General features: G+C 37.4%; 1 protein-coding gene across 1 annotated transcript; it reads right to left on the bottom strand.

The window, feature by feature from the left end:
- Positions 1-443: 443 nt before the first annotated feature.
- MOB1A (MOB kinase activator 1A) lies at positions 444-19,999 on the bottom strand. Its single transcript, XM_081253475.1, has 6 exons — positions 19,757-19,999; positions 16,352-16,518; positions 11,090-11,183; positions 9,520-9,653; positions 5,359-5,522; positions 444-4,255 (listed from the first exon to the last, which is right to left on the bottom strand). Exons 1-6 carry the CDS (start codon positions 19,768-19,770, stop codon positions 4,178-4,180), a joined length of 651 nt encoding a protein of 216 aa, XP_081109601.1. The 5' UTR covers positions 19,771-19,999; the 3' UTR covers positions 444-4,177.
- Positions 20,000-20,497: the final 498 nt, after the last annotated feature.

The raw sequence follows: 20,497 nt of genomic DNA, 5'->3' as shown, positions 1-20,497 counted from the left end.
CTAAAAATAACTAATATTTCTCCTATTATAATGAAAAATGTCTGTTTGATGTGGGGAGGGGTGTCTTATGGATAAGCCGAGTACTCAATTTCAAGGTCAGAAAATTAATGAGTCTAGTCTTTCCTCTTCCCTTTTCTCAATCTCACAACCAGGAATGTACAAAAGAGGTCAAGAGCTTGGTTAGCATGGTAAGAAGGAGACAACTTATTTTTTGTATGGGATAGGTTTTAGCCACTGCATCCAGAGGCACAGTCTGTTCCTTGGGGGTGGGCCTGCTATTACAAGATGTTTAGTTCATTTAGGAACTTCCCTTTCTTCTAAGAGTTAAGAAACCATTTTCGCTACTAAATGATAAGGTAACCTTTCACAGAACCTGCAAAAATCTCAAGTTTCACATTTAAACAGAAACAAGTGTGTTGAGACATACTTTCATCAGTCCTTCCTTTCTTTCAATATATTTTATTCTGATGAAGTTACAAAAGTAGATACAAAATATTTTTTTAAAAAGTACAGTTAACTGACTTAGAAAAATAGATAAAGCCCCTAAAGGTTTAAAAATACAAAATAAATTTTCATGTAAAGAACATTTAAAAATATTTTAGATGATAACCAAGACTAACTTAAACTGTTTTAAATGTAGACCAAACATAGAATGTTGTTCTATAATAAATCTATAGCACACTGGTAATCCATTTGGATTTACAGAATACTTGTTTGGAAAAGAATCTGATAATGAGAGAAAACCAAAGTGAATTTCAATTCAGTTGTTTCAATAAAATTACTGCTATCACAGGTAATATCAATAGCATCCCCCAAAGCCCCTTACAGTCTGAAATATCAAAATCTAATGCAAAAACAAAGGAACACTGAGGAACTACTTATTTTCCCTCTTTGCCAGAATTCTACAAAACCAAATCCAGTTACTGAACTGATATTAGGAGGAAATAATGTCCCTGTTGAAGCTGCTTAGTTTGGTGTACCAGCTGGTACTTTCAGGCCAGAATTCTAGACAGAGAGACAGCCTCCTACAACCAGGCAAGGGGAAGAACAGCACCATGACTGGAGCTGCTTAGAAACAAATTTCTAGGACTCATACTCTTCAGTACTGATTTATTTATGCTTATAAGGTGATGATGTTATGTTTAGAAGCTTCTCCACTTCTAATGTGACCTCACTGCTCAGAGAGAGAAGGCCAAGAGTATAATCAAGAAACCTCAACAATATTTGAAAGATTAAAATCACCACCAGAATTGTTCCTCTTGCTTTTGCATTACTAGAAAAACCTTCCTCTTGCTGTTATCAATGTCATGATGAATACAGATGTGCATTTCTCAAGTAAGCAGCTACATGAGCTAGGGATCTACAAGTCTAAGATGAAAGGAAATACTTTGTTAGCTGGCAGCGCAGTAAAAATCACTTTCTTCACAGTTTGGAGAATAAAGGGTACATTTGGCTGTCAATACAGAAACTGTAGTGCAAGGAAGCTGCACTATTTAAACAAAAACCTGCACTAAAATCATGGGTTGGGCAGTACTTGCTAAATTATGCAGTTAATCCTACGGTGCTTTAATTTCCAGGCCTTTAAAAAAAACTTTCCAGGCCAGAAGTTTTTTTTAAAGGCCTGGAAATTGAAGCACCATAGGATTAACTGCATAATTTAGCGAGTCCTGTCCAACCCATGATTTTAGTCAGGTGTAAAGGGCAGTGACCGGACACTGAGAGGTGACTTCTGAGTAGGAGGAGCCAGGGGAGTGAGTGTCACTCGGGGAGATAAATCAAGATTGAGAGGAGTCAGAGAGAGACTGATTTCTTCCAGCTTTAATCAAAGGCTGGCCCTCCAGCCAAGTCAGAAAGGTGTCATCCTCTCCCTATTCTCTCCCCGTCCTCCAACTCTCCTGTTCTCAACTCCCGGGCCTTGGATGTAAACAAATAATGCTGACACCAATGTTTAGATGCATTGTTGGTTAAGCCAGATTAGCTTGGGAACCTAGTAATGCTTTTATTTTTTTTTAAAAAAAGGACATTCTGAATTACCTGAATTCCCAAATTACCAACAAATTTAAAAATGTATGTCCCATTATTAAGCTGCCTCTACTACTGTCCTAACTGTGGCCATCTTTAGTTAGTTTTAGGGCTGAGTCATGAAGAGAGGAAGGATTTCTACCACTGAAAATAAATGGAGAAAAGTGAGAACCCTTTTGTTTGATGATATGTGAAATATTAGAAATAATGAAAGTACAATCCTAGGTGAGAAATATTTCATTCCTTGCATACTTAAAGCCAACAATGTTCAAAGTCAAGAGTCAGTAACATTCTAGGTGGCATGTAAAAACCTTCTTTCTTGTTTGGAAATGATCAACATAAACATACAGAATGCCTGACAGCGACTTTGGATATTCTTAAAATGTGGATTATGGAATGTTTCATAGAGGGCTTTTCTCTTTTTTTTCATAAGGGATTTTTCTACGTTTTATTTCCCAAAACAACGATGTACGGTTTCAGCCTAAATCAGATAAAATGTTTTGTTTCCTTTAAAATTCTACATATATTTAAGAATTTATTGAAATTGGGTTATTACAAAAATGGAGTTTCTAAGCAATTCTTTTCTTTACATTCTAGTGGAATAACAAAAATAAAAATAAAACCCCATCAAATTTAACCTTACCCAAAGGTATCAAGATGGAAGATGGTGAGTACTTTGCAAAAAATATCGTAGCTCTGAAACGAAGAACGCTGATGAAATTAAAGTGTCGCCAGTCTGGCAAGTCTTTAGTAATATGTGTGCCTCATTACATTTTCAACAGTCTAAATCTCAGAAACCTAAGGAAAATTAGATCTTTTCTTCGCTAAAGGAGAAGATTCTTTTTATCCCAATAGAAACAGAATAATTTCAAGTTTTAATACAGAAACAAAACAGAATAAAATCCCAATCCATCCTTTGACTATTAACAGATGAAGTTTTCTTTTTTTTTTTTTTAACGTATCCCATTTTGCCCCCTTTAAACATGTTACCCCCCCGCCCAGCACATACACACGTTAAAGAACAGGCAGCACAGCAAACTCTCCGCTGGGTTATAAAATGCGCGCGCGCGCCCTCAAGGCGTTTCATTGGGGTTCTCCGTACGTTTTATCCTTATTGGCGTAAGGGTCGTGCATTTCTACGCTACACGTAACTAAGTCTCAAGTCACAATAAAAACGTATAAAAGTACTTTCTTTGTAAGGGAAAACTCAAAATTAAATAGTCAAGTACTCTGAGTACTTTCTTCCATCCTCCTATCCAAATTTTAAGGCCTCTGAAACAAACATGAATGAAAATAATGGTTTTTGAGACCCAAATTTGTTATAATTTTTTGGAAGTTTTCCTTTTCTCAGCCAAAACCTACATATTAAAACTAATCTGAATGAAGCATTTCAAAATAAAAATCTGCAAGACGATCCTTAGATGACTTAAAAAAATTATTCGATACACACACACTAAAAATTTAGACAGGTTTATGTGAATAAAATTCCAAATAAAGATGAAAAAGATTAAAAAATAAAGTCCTTTTAGAAATAACTTTGGTTACTCCCATACCACATGTCATATGATGATTTAAACTGCAATCATGGATTTTGAAAAAATATACATATATATAATCTTACCTGTAAAAACACTAGCATACAAACTTCAAACTACAAGGTTATCCAAAGTGACACAAATGTTCTAAATCTTAAGGAAATTTTAGAACACCTCTTCTATTTGTAAAATAAAAGCAGAATAAAACTGATCTGTGATTGCCTTATTAGGAAATTTGTTCTGGAAACCTGTTAATAAATTATTGGAAATTCTTAATATCCATCATGCTGTCACCTGAAACAGAGTCAATCATCTTCTTCAGTAAAAGAGTAAGTAGACTAATAAACTACAGGTTAGTCCTCACATTCTACAACCAAGTATGGCTCTATGGCAGTAACGGCAGTGGTCACACAGTGCCTCAGATTCAGCTGTGTCCTGAATTTCTCACTCTGAAGGTATTAGGCCAACCTACCTTTGGGACAATTTTATCAGTAGACACAGACAATAGGTATCTTTTTATCTTGTTTTCTTAAAGTTTGTATCACTAGTCTATAATAGAAAGCAACAAGATAGCTCTAGCAGTAGATGAAGCAAGAGGGTAACTGTTCTAGAAGAAAAATTTATCTGTCTTTCGATCCAAGCTTCTCAATTAATTCCTGAAGAGGTGCCAACTCACGCCTATCAATCAGATTAAACTCCTAAAATAAAGAAGAAAAATAAAATTTAAAAACAGATCTAAAATTAAAACTCTATAAATGTCATTGAGAAGGGCTTCCCAATCCTAGCTTTCTGAAATCCAAAAGAATGATGAAATAATCTCTATGAACATTTTTAAATGGGGTCATTTTTACTCCCTGTTTTAAAATACAGGGGACTTAATAAATAAGCAACCGTACATATTAACATGATCCTGTGTAAAATCGTATAATGTTTGCATTTACACAGAAATTATGTGAAAACTATACACTGAACCATTGATAGTGGCCTCTTCTGGGTCAGCAGACCTTTTACTTTCGTATATCTATATCTATACTCTATATATGCCATGCAATAATCTCAGAAGGAAAACAAAGAAGAGAGCACAGTACATTCTCCTTTGTGTGGTACATAGAATTGTGACATATAATATCTACTATAAAACTACCTGCTTTCCCTCCAAAATATCTAGAGAGACATATTTATATTTTACATATAGAATTATATATCTCGAAAGTTAGGCTAACGAGTCCCTATTCTTTGATATCTTTTTCAAACAATGTGAATTATTTTGACTTTAAAAAGTTCTAATTCCAACTAAGGGCCCATAGGGAAATAGGCCACACCTCTGAAGGGGGTGGTTCTTTTTGAAGTTTCTAGCTGCTGGCTTTGTAAGATTTGGCCTGAAGTGGACTTCTGGAAACTTAACCCAAGATAGTAGCTAGTGAGTTCTTCCAAAAGTTCTCTTTTAGGCATAGACATCTCATGAAACAACCCAACCATAGATGTTTTTCCATGGCATCCCTTTACCCAGCAGTGGCAATGGAACAGGAGGGTACGAACAAGCTTTCTTGAGTGTTTGGTGCTTCTTGTCATATCTTAACCAGAGACCTGGGGCAGGTCTCTCCAGAGGTAAAAGGTCCAAAATGGGGGTAATGGTTTCTATGCTGCTATGCACATCAAATAAATAAAAGGAAACAAAACACGAGAACCCTGCATGCTTAGCTCTACATCTATAAATAAGACTCTAAAATTACTCCATATTAACTACCAATCCAGATATGTCCAGGTCAAAGGACACAAAAGTCAACGCGGTTCAACTTACCTGAACAAAGAAAATAAAGTGCTTAAAGGAGGTGTTGAGGTGGGCCTCCTCCTGCAGCTGCATCACAGAATCAAAGTGCTGGTGATAAATATGGGCATAAACCCTGAACAGACGCTTTAGAATGGTCTTTGCCACAGACATAAAGTTTTTAGGAAATGGGACACCTGTAATATAGGTATGTATCAATCAGTCTTTTATCAATTCAAGAAAAATAGCAGAAAAGTTTAGACGCTGCCATGAGCAACTCCAATACACAAATTCACAAATACAAGCCTATTTCCATTTTTTTTTAAGGCAAGGGGAAAAAAAAACCCCAAACCTAAGTATATGAGGTATCCTCACATACCACACTTTTCCTGACTGCCTTAGAATAGCAGACACAGGTATCAAGTTATGCAAGATGATGAGGAATCAAAATCAGTTTTAGTTGTTTAATACAGGAGAGTTTCTCCCTAAAATTAAATGCAACTTTGTTTTTTTTTGGCTGCACGGCATGGCATGTTGGGATCTTAATTCCCCAACCAGGGATTGAACCCAAGCCCCCTGCATTGGAAGCATGGAGTCTTAACCACTGGACCACAAGGGAAGTCCTGGAGAATAAGTATTTTTGACTATAAATAGAAAATTTTTACTTTTTGCAATTTTTAACTCTAAAAAATTTTTTTTACACAAACACATACACACTCAACCAGGACTGGAAACTCTCCCGAGCAAAAAAAAAAAAAAAAAAGAAAGGCACACTTTGAGTCATTATTATCTACTGTCTACAAATAAAAAGTATTTCCTCAGGGCTTCCCTGGTGGCGCAGTGGTTGAGAGTCCACCTGCCGATGCAGGGGACACGGGTTCGTGCCCCAGTCCGGGAAGATCCCACAGGCCGCGGAGCGGCTAGAACCGTGAGCCATGGCCACTGAGCCTGCGTGTCCGGAGCCTGTGCTCCGCAACAGGAGAGGCCACGACAGTGAGAGGCCCGCGTACCGCAAAAAAAAAAAAAAAAAAAGTATTTCCTCTTCTGAAGTACTCTGAAAAGCCAGTTTTCCTTCTTAAACTAGGAGTCCTCGACTTTTTATTTAATTTTTTAAAGTGCTATTTTCATTTTCCTATAGTCTAAGAAGGGGAATAATACTTTCTGTACAGGGGAGGAATGGCACCTCCCTATTTTTCAAAGAATATAAACACCTCCTTAGAAAATAACTGGGAGAGGACTTAGTCATCTCTCTCCAAGCAGTGCAGGTGGGGATGTGACTGGTTGCATTCCTGAGAATTTTGGTTGACAAGACCAATATTTGTTAGAAAACAGAGACGGGAGAAAGACAATACAACTGGCACTGTGTATAGTTAACAAATACATAAGAAGGCATCTGCTTCCAAAATAACCTAGATTAGTTGGCCTTGAAGGTCTGTTCCACTACGCTACTCTTGAACATATTCTTTTCTCTAATCTTTCAGAAAACAAAGGCTGTCATTTTCTCCTTCCCTGCATTTTGTGTTCTTTATTTCTCAACCAGTCCTTAATAGCTTGAAATTTAGTATAGTTTGCTCTTGTTAGCTGATTTGTGTGTGTGTGTGTGTGTCCCCACCCTTAGTCTTGTTAACAACTTGCCTTTTCACACATTATTCTGGGGCTTATGGACATGTTTCTTCTGGACTTGGTCTTATATTCATGTACTGAAAAGATGGATTTAAGTCAAACCCTTTTTCTTTCAGAATTTGTAAATGGGCCCCATGCTATTAAAAAGAACATTAATAAGTTGGATATATTTGTTTAAAAATGAATAATAGACAGTTTGTCTAATAAGAATAAATAATTAGCATAGGTAAGATCTGGATAATAGCCTAATGAAGGGGGGAAGAATTCCAGAACATTAGGATAAAATACTGAAGAACTGGGAAGCCGAGGAAAGAGAATAATGACAAAAGTATTCTTTACCTCCATAAGAGGGAGACTTTAATAAAGAAATACAAGTGATTTGTTTTAATCTAAGCAGCACTTTCCAAGCTGAATTTAACATTCAAGCACACCCAATACACAATAAAGGATCTATGAGAAAGGAAACAAAAGGTTTTATAGAATGGAAAAGTTGACCAAAAACAAACAGACCAAACATAACAACATGATATAAAATTTTCTCCTGAAAGAGCCTCTGATTAGACTTCAAAAAGGAATCTGCTATGTTCTGAATGTTTGTGTCTCCCTCAAAATCATGTTGAAATTCTAACCCCCTAGATGATGGTACTAAGAGGTGGGGCCTTTGGGGGTGATTAGGTCATAGGGCATCTGCCCTCATGAATAGGATTAGTGCCCTTATAAGAAGAAACTCGACAAAGATGATTTCCCTCTCTGCCATGTGCAGATACAACAAAAACACTGCTTTTTGCTATCTGTAAACCAGGAAGAGGACCTATGACAGAACCTGACCATGCTGGCTCCTGATCTTGGACTTGCAGACTTCAGAACTGTGGGAAATACATCTCTATTGCTTATAAGCCCTCCAGTCTCTGGTATTTTTTGTTATAGCAGCCCGAACAGACAAGACAGAATCCAACAATATGTTGTTCATAATATACCCTTATACTGAAAGTGACAAGGACCAATCACATCCATGAATACCAATGCCAAAATCTTAATCAAAATAGCAGAAATAAAAAAAACTCTTGCAGCAGAACATTAAAAAAAAATGGAGAAAACCTTATGATCAACAACAGATACTAGAAAAGTATCTGATAAAACCCTATAACCAACTTGATTTTTAAAAATTCACATACCTCTAACCAAAAGCAAGATTCCTACTTAATGCTGAAATACTAGAAGCACTCACATAAAAGTAAACAAGAAAAAGATGTTTGCCATCATCACCATTAATCAGTACTGCTCTGGAAGTACTAGTTATTGCAATTAGATAAGAGTTACACAAGTAGTATATTTATCAGAAGAGGTGAAATTAATATTATCTTAGTATGATATAACTGTATACTTTAAAAACTCAAGAAAACCAATCCAAAAGAAACAATCAGAATAGTTTTCCTATATACTAAACAATAACCAGTTAGAAACCAGATTATCAATAAAAACATTAAGTGCCTAGGAATAAACTTAAGAAACCTGAAGGACTAGCATAAAGTAAAATGCAGAATCTTACACGAGGAAATAAGAAATAATTAAAAGACATGAATAAAGGAATATGAATTGTTCTTGGATAGGAAGACTCAAGTGTTGTCAAGAGAACGAGAATCCCTACATTAATCTACAAATTGAATAAAATCATAATAAAAATCTCACAGTTTTTTTTTTTTTACCTTGCAAAATGTTTCTAAATTCTTTGGAAGAACAAATTTTCCAGAATAGCTGTAAGTATTCTGAAAAAGAAGAGCAAGGAAGAGAGACTAGCCGTACAAGATGTTCAAAGATACATAGCCATGGTAATTAAAACAGTGTGGAATTTCTATAACAACAGATAAAGAGATTAAAAGACTCCAAGATATATGTCAATTTGGTGTACACATATGATAATGAGGGGATAAAAGACACATGTATTCGATAAATGGCACTGGACAAACTAGCATTTATAGTTGGAAAAAAGTAAAGGGAGCATTGAAAAAAAATTCCTGACAGAACAAAGATTAAAATAAAATGTAAAAGCAAAACCACAAAAGTACTAAATAAAAGCATGGACAAATATTTTATAATCTGTAAGTAGGAAAATCCCTTCTAATCATTGTATTAAAATCCAGACATCATAAAGGGAAAGATTAATAGGTCAAAATAAGAACATTATACATAGCAAAAAAAACCTCATAAACAAGACAATAAGGCAACCCAGGGAAAAAATACACACAACATGCATGACAAAGAGCTAATAACCTTAACATAAAGAAACAGAAAAAGGATATAAACAGAAAACACACAAGGATCAATAAACCAAAAAATGCTCACTGTTATTGATATTTTTTAGAATGTACCTTATACTACAAATTTATTTACCTATATTAGAAAAGATGAAAACCTGAGTAACAACTAGTACTGATGAAGAAACCCAGGCAGACACAAGCATGGCTGGAAGGAGTAGACATTTACAACCTTTTTTAATAGTAATAGAGCATTAAAAAGACAATAACACATTTATCTTTTAAAAAGAAAATTAGTTCTACAACATTAACTCACCAATTTTAGAAGGAAAAAGAGTTTCATCATCAAGTTGATCCTGAACCCAAGTCATCAAATAGTCAATGTATTTTGGTGCAGAACATTTGATTGGCTTTTTAATATTAGTACCATCTGCCCAATGATATTCATATCTGGAGAGAAAAAAGTTTTAGTGATAAAGTTTTCAAAAACATGTTGCAACTTGTAATCAAAGTAGGTTCACAGTTTGTCAACAGAAGTTATATATATAGTACTATAGTATAGTATAGTATCTATATTTAGTAAATTACCTGAAGTTCTACTGAAGATTACTTGAGAGTTCCCTGTAGAAGTACAGTTGACCCTTGAACAAGGTGGGTCTGAACCACACAAGGCCCACTTACAAACAGATATTTTTCAATAGTAAACACTACAAGATCCACGGTTGGGTGACTCTGTAGATGCAGAGGAACCATGGATACGGAGGCCCGACCATAAGTTACACTGTATCCTGACATGTGACGGTAATAAAGGAAAAGAAAAGGAAGCCGGTGTGGCAGCTGGCTGTGCCAGAACCTGTTTTACAACACAGCCCTGAGAAAGACAAAGGAACTGCATGCCTGTCTGTTAGACAGAGGGTGCTGAGGACTGGGCAAGGTGCTGATGGATCCACCACATTCTGAGCTTGTTGGCCATTAAGTAATCAACAACACAGCCAAGATTATAAAACCCTGTTTCTTGGAGAGCGTTTTAAAGAAACAATCTTAGGCACGCATCTTTTTCTACCTCACCTTTGCTAGAATGATTAATAAGACTTAATCAAAACTTCACTGTGTGAAGCATTTAAGCCAAAGATAGTTTGAGGAATAAAACTTAACACTTCACAAAATAAAAAACATCTCTCCTAAAATAACATAATAAAAATAGGACTCAAACTCATTGGGGCCCTTTTTTTCCTTTACATCTATAGCAAATTCAGAAAGGACTATTTTTTCCCAAGAGGTAAATATCTTGCTACCATCTATCATCACATAAAATCAATCATTTGTTATAGGAAAAAAGGCTGGAAGGACACACTAAAATGTTAATTCCATCACATCTTAACTTTATGGGTGATAAAGAGTTCCATCTCTTCCTCAACATTTCTAGAAATTTATGATAGTCAAAAACATTTTAATCTAGATAACTAAAGCAGCACCATTTGGAGGTAACTAACAGTAAATAAGCACAACAACAAAAAAAATCAAATATTAAAGGGTCAACTAAAAACTCTTCCAAGAAATTAATTTAAAAACCAGAAACAGAACCATAAATGTTAATAAAATTGAAAAAAATAACTTTCGTAAAAGCAAGATAAACCTAAGTCAAATTTCTTTACTTTCAATCCTACTACTGAATATTCATACTTAATATAATGCAATTATAAAAAATCAAAATACTGGGTACCACATACCAAAGTATTTAATAACTAAAAGCTTATAGGTAAACTTTTTGTTTTCACAAGCAAATGGGTAAGAAAAACAAGTCTTTATTATTTAATTTATATCAATTGGTGATTAGCTTTATTTGGTAATAATTCAAATACCTATATAATAGCCAGTATATGTACCTTGGACCTGCAGACATGACTGGACAGCTTGCTTCAGTGCAGAATTCTGTGATAGTTCCATATAGCATGTTGATCTGGTTGAAGAAATCCACAGCTGGAAAGATAATAGCAGAACTGTGTTAAAATGTCTGTGTAAACACAACAAAACATCAGACCTCTCAGTCGGAGGATTCAGCCAAGAATCCTCAGGAGATTCAACAATCCAGGGGCACTATAAATTCTCCTTCTAAGTTGTTACACCTAAGTAAAGTTAACTTTTAATATTCATTCACTTTTAATATACTAAGCTTTTAAACAGCCTGTAAGCAGGAAAATAAAATATTAGGGATAATTCTAACGTAATGGTGATTATTACATTAGAATATACAATTTGATCATATACAAGCAAATGAAAAAATCCATAGCTTCTTACCAATCTGGACCAGACAATATTATCTGTGTTGGGAAAGAAAAAAATCGTTGCGGAATATACTGGGAGGGAGGTGTATCAGCTGTGTCAGGCATTTAAAAAATCTAGTTCATCATTAAAAATTGAGACCTAGTGCATATTGAGAACATAAAAAAGACAGGAGATAATGTCCCTTCCCCTAGACTCTCCAGCTAACAAAAGGGACAAAATTAAAAGAGAGGAGTAATATAACATATAAGAAGATAGCATACAAAGGCCAACAATAAGTGCTAGAAGAGTTCAGAGAAAAGGCAACATCTCGAGGAGCTGAGATAGTCAAGGAGTACTTCCTAAAGGAGCTTCAGCTAGATCTGGAAGAAAACAGAAGAGGAAGGGGGTAAGAAATGAACTTAACTGAGTGAAACATATTACTATGTGCAAAGAGAACCACATAAGCCTTGGCAAGCTTTTTAAAAAATATCTTAGTTCCCCATCTAAAAGATTACCTAAAAAATCAACTAGGGCTTTTCCAAGTTTCTTAGAAAACAAATCAATATTCCACCATGTCAAAAGGAATTTTATACAAAACTCCCTCACTTACAAACCTTCCTCTTAAATTAGTCATGTTTCTAAGAAAGTAATACTTAGGCATTCAATATTCATTCAAAACAAAGAGTGTGCCCAGATGGTGTGCTGGTTTATTGATCTGTTCTCAACATACGGTCCAGAGATCCCCTGTTTCAGAGGGGAATCTGTGAGGTCAGAAACATTTTAATTGCTCTGAATTTTCACTCTCTCTCAGGAGGCACAGTGGAGGTGTCCAGAGGCTCCATAATGTATGACATCACAACAGACTGAATGCAGAAGCAGATATGAGAATCCAGCCAACCTCCTATTAAGACAGACATTAAATAAGATTTGCAAACCTGTAAAACAATGCCACACTTCTCATTAAAATTTATTTTGGAAAATAGTCATTTTTCATAAAAATATATTTATGTTAACATGTATTTTAAAATAAGTATTTAAACTTGCTCAGTTTTAATTTCTAACACAGTATCACTAAATATAACCCACATAATTAAAAGCCCTTTAAGGTTCTCAGTAATTTTTAAGAGAATAAAGGGATCCTGGAACCAAAAGGTTTGAGAACAGTTGATTAGAGCATTAAGTCTCAAAGAAAAATCAAAAAGCTGAAGAAGGCCAACAGATGCCTTCAGAATAAAAGATGACATACAGATGGCCAACAGACACATGAAAAGATGCTCAACATTGCTAATTATTAGAGAAATGCATATCAAAATTACAATGAGGTACCACCTCACACCAGTCAGAATGGCCATCATTAAAAAGTCTACAAATAACAAATGCTGGAGAGGATGTGGAGAAAAGGGAACCCTCCTACACCGTTGGTGGGAATGTATCAATAAATTGGTGCAGCCACTGTGGAAAACAGCACAGAGGTTCCTCAGAAAACTAAAAATAGAGTTACCACATGATCCAGCAACCCCACTCCTGGGCATATACCTGGACAAAACTATAATTCAAAAACATACGTGCACCCCTATGTTCATAGCAGCACTATTCACAATAGCCAAGACATCGAAACAACTTAAATGTCCATCAACAGATGAATGGATAAAGATGTGGTACATATATACAATGGAATATTACTCAGCCATAAAAAAGAATGAAATATGGGACTTCCCTGGCGGTCCAGTGGTTGAGACTCCGCACTCCCAATGCAGGGGGCATGGGTTCAATCCCTGGTCAGGGAACTGAGATCGCACATGCCTCACAGTGCAGCCCCCCAAAAAAAGAACAAAATGCCATTTGCAGCAATGTGGATGGACCTAGAGATTATAATACTAAATGAAGTAAGTCAGAAAGAGAAAGACAGATACCATATGACATCACTTATATGTGGAATCTAAAATATAACACAGGGGCTTCCCTGGTGGTGCAGTGGTTAAGAATCCACCTGCCCAGTGCAGCGGACATGGGTTCGATCCCTGGTCCAGGAAGACCCCATGTGCCGCGGAGCAACTAAGCCTGTGTGCCACAGCTACTGAGCCTGCGCTCTAGAGCCTGCGAGCCACAAGTACTGAGCCCACGTGCCACAACTAATGAAGCCCCCACGCCTAGAGCCCATGCTCTGCAACAAGAGAAGCCACCAGGATGAGAAGCCCTCACACTGCACGAAGAGCAGCCCCCACTCACTGTAACTAGAGAAAGTCCACACAGAGCAACTGAAGACCCAATGCAGCCAAAAATAAATAAATAAAATCAATAAATTAAAAAAATAATAAAAATTAAAAAATAAAATATGACACAAATGAACCTATTTATGAATCAGAAACAGAATCATGGACATAGAGGACAGACTGGTGGTTGCCAAGGGGGAAGGGGTTGGGGGAGGGATGGAGTGGGAGGCTGGGGTGAGCAGATGTGAGCTTTTATATAGAGAATGGGTACAACAAGGTCCTACTGTATAGCACAGAGAACGATATTCAATATCCTATGGTAAACCATAATGAAAAAGAACATAAAAAAAAGATGTATGTATATGTATAACTGAATCACTTTGCTATATAGCAGTAATTAACACAACACTGTAAATCAACTGTACTTCATTTAAGAAAAATCAAAAAAAAGAATGGAAGATAATAATTTGAATAAGGTTACAAAAAAAGTGGTCTTTTCTGAATAGATAATATGCCACATGGTTCACATGCCAAAAGATAGATAAAAATATACAGTGAAAAATCTAAGTTCCAAGTTACCCCCTACACACAGGTAACTACTATAGTAATTTTTTCTGTGTCTTGCCCCCTAAGTTTCTTTATCCCATCTAACACAAAAGATAACACATTACATAGTTCTACACCTGATTTTTTTTCTCTTAATAATATGAATAATGGCTTTTTAATGAGTTGAGAAAAATAAAATTTTTCTTAATGTGGCTACTAGAAAATTTTAAATTCCATTTGTAGTTCACAATATATTTCTATTGGACCACACTGACCAAGGCAATGATTACCAACTGTTGAAAACCACATAAAAAAACAACTAGACACTATGGAAATATCTACACTGTTGGAAGTATATACCACCACCTACGAAGTAGTCTTAAACAAAATCAAACCTGAATCTGATTAAAGCTCCAAATCTGTTCTAACATGGTAGCCACTAGACACACAAGGCAATTTACGTTAAAATGAAGTTAAATTTAAAATTCATTTCCAGTCACAGTAGCCACATTTCAAGTGCTAAATGGCCACAGTGAAGATATACAACATTTGCCTAATCACAGAAAGTTCTCTTGGACAGTGCTGCTCTAGATTTAATATTTACAGGAAATAAAAGAACAAGATAATGGACGCCTTGGGGATGTTATCAGCAAAATTCATTCTGTAGAAAACAAACTGGTTTCTTCAACAACAACAAAAAGAGCAAGGAAAAATAACTGCAATGAGGGGCAACCTGTGAATTAAGAGATTCAAGAAACATATGTACAGACCTTGTTGGGTCCTGATTTAAACCAACCATATATTTTTATTCTTTACTTTCATAAAAATATTTATTTATTTGGCCGCTCCAGCTCTTAGTTGCAGCATGCAGGATCTAGTTCCCTGACCAGGGATTGAACCCGGGCCCCCTGCAGTGGGAGTGCGGAGTCTTAACCACTGGACCACCAGGGCAATCCCCTTATATTTTTTAAAAAATAAACATTTATAGGACAATCAGGGGAAATGTGAACATTAACTGGATATCTGATAACATAAAAGAATGATGGCGCTGTCAGTACCTTTAAAAGGGGAAGTTCTTAGCCTTTAGATACTGAAATATTTATAGATAAAATAATATGTCTGGGATTTGTTTCAAAATAATCAGGGTAGTGTACAGAAGCAGCACAATTGCCCATGAATTGATAACTGTTGAAGCTGGATAATGGATACCTGGGAATTCATTCTACTTGCTTCTCTACTTCTGTATGTTTGAAAATTTCCATTAAAAAGTTTTAAAGGGCTTCCCTGGTGGCGCAGTGGTTGAGAGTCCGCCTGCCGATGCAGGGGACACGGGTTCGTGCCCTGGTCCGGGAAGATCCCACATGCCGCGGAACGGCTGGGCCCGTGAGCCATGGCCGCTGAGCCTGCGCGTCCAGAGCCTGTGCTCCGCAACGGGAGAGGCCACAACAGTGAGAGGCCCGCATACCGCAAAAAAAAAAAAAAAAAGTTTTAAAGATTCCTGGAACAACTAAAATTCCTAATAGACTATCATCCAGAACTGATCTCATCTCAGAAATGATAGACACTAATATTCAAACCTCTAGACTCAGCATATCCTTCCATGTCATGCTTTTACGTCTTGAATTCAGAGTGACTTTCAGCTCATGGGTCCCTCTGTTTTCTCCCAATCTCTCAAGTTTCTTCTGGCTACTCCTAACTCACAATAATCAAGTGACTGACCATAGCAACTGCACTTGACTTTTCTGTATACACAGGCAGATGAAAGCTGCTGGGAGAGGGGGCACAACTATGAAGATGGACCCCTACAAAGTCATGTCCACCACAGGCAGAATCTTTGTATTTATCAATCTTTCATTTGACCTTACTCAGCAATTCAGACCATTCTCCTCAGAGATCACCCCAAAGTACTTTTCATTTCTCCTCGGGTCTCTCTATTTAAGCACACAAGCTACAATCAGGTACACTGTGAAGAGAACACACTTTGGATGTATTTGTACTTACATGTTTCTTTACAGATAATCTGTTTTACTAAGATAGCTACATCCATAAGAAAATTCATTAACAAAAAGATTTTAGCAAAATCTTCTTACAAACCAGTAGAGTTGAAAGTTATTAAAAACTTACTGTTAACCGCAATCCATTCGTTGAGGTCCTCTCCCTCTGGCAACATAACAGCTTGTCTCAGATTCCCACTTCCTAGAGTTGCTTCTGCATGTTTTAAGAGTTCATACTGATGAGATCCTTCAGGGATATTCTTCTTTGGTTTGAATGTTTTAGAAGAGCGGCTACTACTGTTAGGTTAAAAGTAAAAGTACATCAATTTTTAGGACCGGAAGCAGAATGACAATTTTAGGCATATAAATTGTTTTGAAATTAAAAAATATTCCCTGAAAAGTGCCAAGATGGGGGGTAGGGGAAGAGAGAATAAACACAATAAAAGAAAGAGTTAAATTTTTTCCCCTACATAGAAACAGGATTAGCAGCACCATTTCACATAGAAGACAATTTTACTGTGCCTCATGAAGCAGGCTGGTGTAACAGAAAGGGCACCTTAACCAAAAGAAGAAAAAACCTGGATTCTAGTTCTTGATCTACCACTAACTCTGTGACTGCCTGAGAAACCTAACCTCCTTTGGCCTCAATTTTCACCTAATAGTGCTGTGAGGGTGTTAGCTCTAAGGTTCGTACAGCTCAAAAATCCAGTTTTCTGTATCAAAATATTTGTGATGCCATCAAAGCAAACCAGAGAAGTAGCACTAACATTTTAGAGTTTATAGCAGGGAAAATAAATGAGACAACTGGTTTGGTGGCGGCGGGGGGGGGGGATAAGTTTTTATTCCTATCTCACACCATTCATAAGGAAGGTCTTCCTAACATGACACAAAGCCCAGAAAAAATGGACAGCTTTCTAACCGTAACAATTAAAACTTCAATAATTCAGAACAAGGAGACAAGTAGCAAAAAAAAGTATTTGCAACATATATTAAAAGTATTAACTAAATTATAAAGGGTTTTTATAATCTGTTAAGAAAAAGGCAAAGAATGCTTTAGAAAAATGGGCTAAGGAGATGAATACACAATTCAGAAAGAAAAACAGAATGACAAATGAACATATGAAAAGCTGTTCAATTAAAATGAGATTTATTTTTCCTTAACCTGAGTGCCAGAAATCAGAACAATTACATTAAGTGTGGGATACGGTAGAGAGAAATTAGTACTTTAATTCGCTAATGGTCAAAGTGCATTAACATTTTAAGAGGGCAACACGGCAATATCTATTAACACTGAAATGCTTCTCAATCCATCGCTTCTACTTCTAGGTGTCTCTCCTGGATATGGATAAGGATGTGTTTCCCAAGATTGTTTTTAATAGCGAAAAACCTGGAAATGATCCTAAAGCTTACTGGTAGAGGAATGAATAACTATGATACATCTATATCATGGAATACCATACAGTAGTTAAGAATCACAAGATAGAGCTACTTGTATTCACACCGATAGATCTCAATACATGCTTAAACATATTACAGAATGAAATGTACAGCAGAAGCCCAGTTTGTAAATGCATAGAAAGTGTCGCCCATCAAACTGATCGTGGTGATTACTTCTAGGAAGGGGAAGGGAAATAAAACTGAGGACTTTCACTTTACCTGAGTAATTTGAATTTTAAATAAGACTGATTATGAAGTAAAAAGGAGTTATGAAAACAATAAAAATCAAATATGGAAAGTTTGTGTTTAACATGAATAAGAGCTAAATTTAATAAGGAAGTACTAAATTAGAGGGAATGGTCCTTTCAATAGAAACAAGCTGTGAATGACAGGTAGCTAGATATTTTCCGTACTTAGCAAGAAATGATGTGTCAAGGTTCAGTATGATCTTCATCTAAATTAAGACTTTTGTGCTTCAAATGGCACCATCAAGACAGTGAAAAGAATCCACAAAGTAGGAGAAAATATTGCAAATCACAGATGTGATAAGGGACTTGTATCCAAGATAAAGAATTTTTACAACTTAAAACCAAAAAGACAAGCCCATTTAAAAAATGGTCAAAGGATCTGAATAGACATTACTCCAAAGAAGATACACAAATGGCCAATAAGCACACGAAAAGATGCTCAACATCATTAGTCATTAAGGAAATGCCAATTAAAATCACAGTGAGATACCATTTCACATCCACTTAGGATGGCTATAATCAAAAATGCAATTAACAAGTGCTAGGGAGGGTGTGGGGAAATTGAAACTCATACAGTGCTAATGGGAAGGCAAAATGGTGCAGTGCTTTGAAAGTCTGGCAGTTCCTCAAAAGGTTAAACATAGTCACCATATAACCAGGCAATTCCCAAGAGAAAGGAACACATAGGTACATCCAAGTTTATAGCTGTATTATTCATAATAACCAAAAGTGGAAACTCAAATGTCCATCAACAAAACAAAGTTTAAAAGAAATAAACGGCCTCACATTTAGGTCCAAAAAGCAAATAAGAACTGTGCATCCACAAAGCACTAACAGAAAAAAAAGACTGGGGGGGGGGGAGGGTGATGGTGGTTTCTAGTAATATGGAAATTTGCAATTAAAATATAAATCAAAGATTTTTTGATATGGTCATCATACTCTGAAGACTATACGCTTAAAAAAAATAATCCAAAGGAGGGGAAAAGCGATTTAGACAAAGTCTCAGTAGTTCTATTTTATAATAGCAAAATACTAGAAAGAATCCAAACTTCTCACAATAAGAAACGGGGTAAACTCTGGTTATGAAACACTCTTTCACATGTCAAGTATGTGGGTGATGCCCATAACTGAAAATGGATTATTTATTCGCTCATACAATACATATTTAAGCAACATGCTAGGTAAAGAGAGCCACCTGAGAAAAATAAGGTGCTAGAGCAATGCTTCTCAAACCTTAATGTGAGTAAGCATCATCAGAGAATTTACAAACTTTCCCATTCAAGGCTCCTTTGGGCCCAGACGTTACCTCTAAAATAGGATTCTACTGAGTTAAAAAGAAGTTAGTTAATTATACAAATTCACAAAGTGGGCTGGATCAGAACTGGATGCAAGGCCCGCAGCTTAACTTCAGCGGCACTCCCACATCTTCCTGGGGCGGCATTTTTCCGCGGGGGTAATTTAATACTGACAATAATAAAGCTGGACGTACGGTGGAGTAAAAAGCTAAGTCAGCATATGCATCGTTACTAAAAGGCTCGAGACTCAAGACAAATTGAGGCGCCCAGATCGTCCCTCTGCCCTCAGGTGCCCTCGGGCGGAAAAGTCTGGAGGCACTACCGGCCTCGGGGCCTTTCTACTCCCCAACCTTCTCGCTCCGCTTCCTTTGCCTCGACCTTCATCTCCCTCTGCTTCTGCCCACATCCAAGCCTCCCCCGTGACCCCGAGCGTGGGCAAAGCAAGCGCCGGGCACCAGACCCCGACCCCGGGGACCCGCCCTCGCCTCAGGCGTCCGTCCGCCCCTCCCGGGCCTCGGCCCTCAGTCCTGGAGCCCTCGACCGGGCCACACTCACAAGAGGAAGCTCATCTTCTATCCTCGGAGGGGAGGGGAGGGGCCGCTGCCCCTGCCGCGGACAGGATTCGGAGCCCGCGCGGGACCAAGGGGGAGCGGAAGGTCCTCAGCCAGCGGACAGCGGAAGCCCGCGCCGCCGCTGCTCCGGGCCGGGATCGAGCTGGGGCAAGCAGGTGAGAGGAACTGCACCCGCCTCGCCCCCCTCCCCCACCTTACAGACCCAAAATGCGGAACCAGCAAAATCTCGCGAGCTAAGGCTTCGTTCTGCTCCTCCCCGCTGAGAGGGTCTCAAGAGGCCCCTTTTCGCACCGCCCGCTCCTCCGTCTCAGCCAATCAGCAGACTCTAGGCCGGGACTTCCGCTCCCGGAGGCGTGGTGGAATTGCGGTCTTCGGACTGGAAGAGCGGCTGAGCTTGTGCGTGGTTCGAATTGTTGCTAATGCGAAATCTTAGTTCCCCAACCAGGGATGGAACCCAGGCCCACGGCAGTGAAATGGCCGAGTCTTAACCACTGGACGGCAAGGCAATTACCCCAAAATTTTTTAAAACTTTAATTTGAGTTTTAAGTTGAGCTCTAACTCACGTAGCATAAAATTCACCCTTTTAAAAAGTAAGCGCCTGTGTTTCTTTTTGTGTGTGTGTATTCAGAGTTGTGCAACAATAGCCATTATCTGATTCTAGAACATTTTTTTCCATCACCCCAAAAAGAAACCGGTACCCATTAGCAGTCTCCATGCCTCCCTC

Source organism: Mesoplodon bidens (genome assembly GCF_964165515.1).
Source record: "Mesoplodon bidens genome assembly, chromosome: 14".
NCBI classification, from domain to species: domain Eukaryota; kingdom Metazoa; phylum Chordata; class Mammalia; order Artiodactyla; family Ziphiidae; genus Mesoplodon; species Mesoplodon bidens.
Note: the sequence above shows the minus strand (reverse complement) of the source record. Positions and strands in the feature narration are given on the sequence as shown.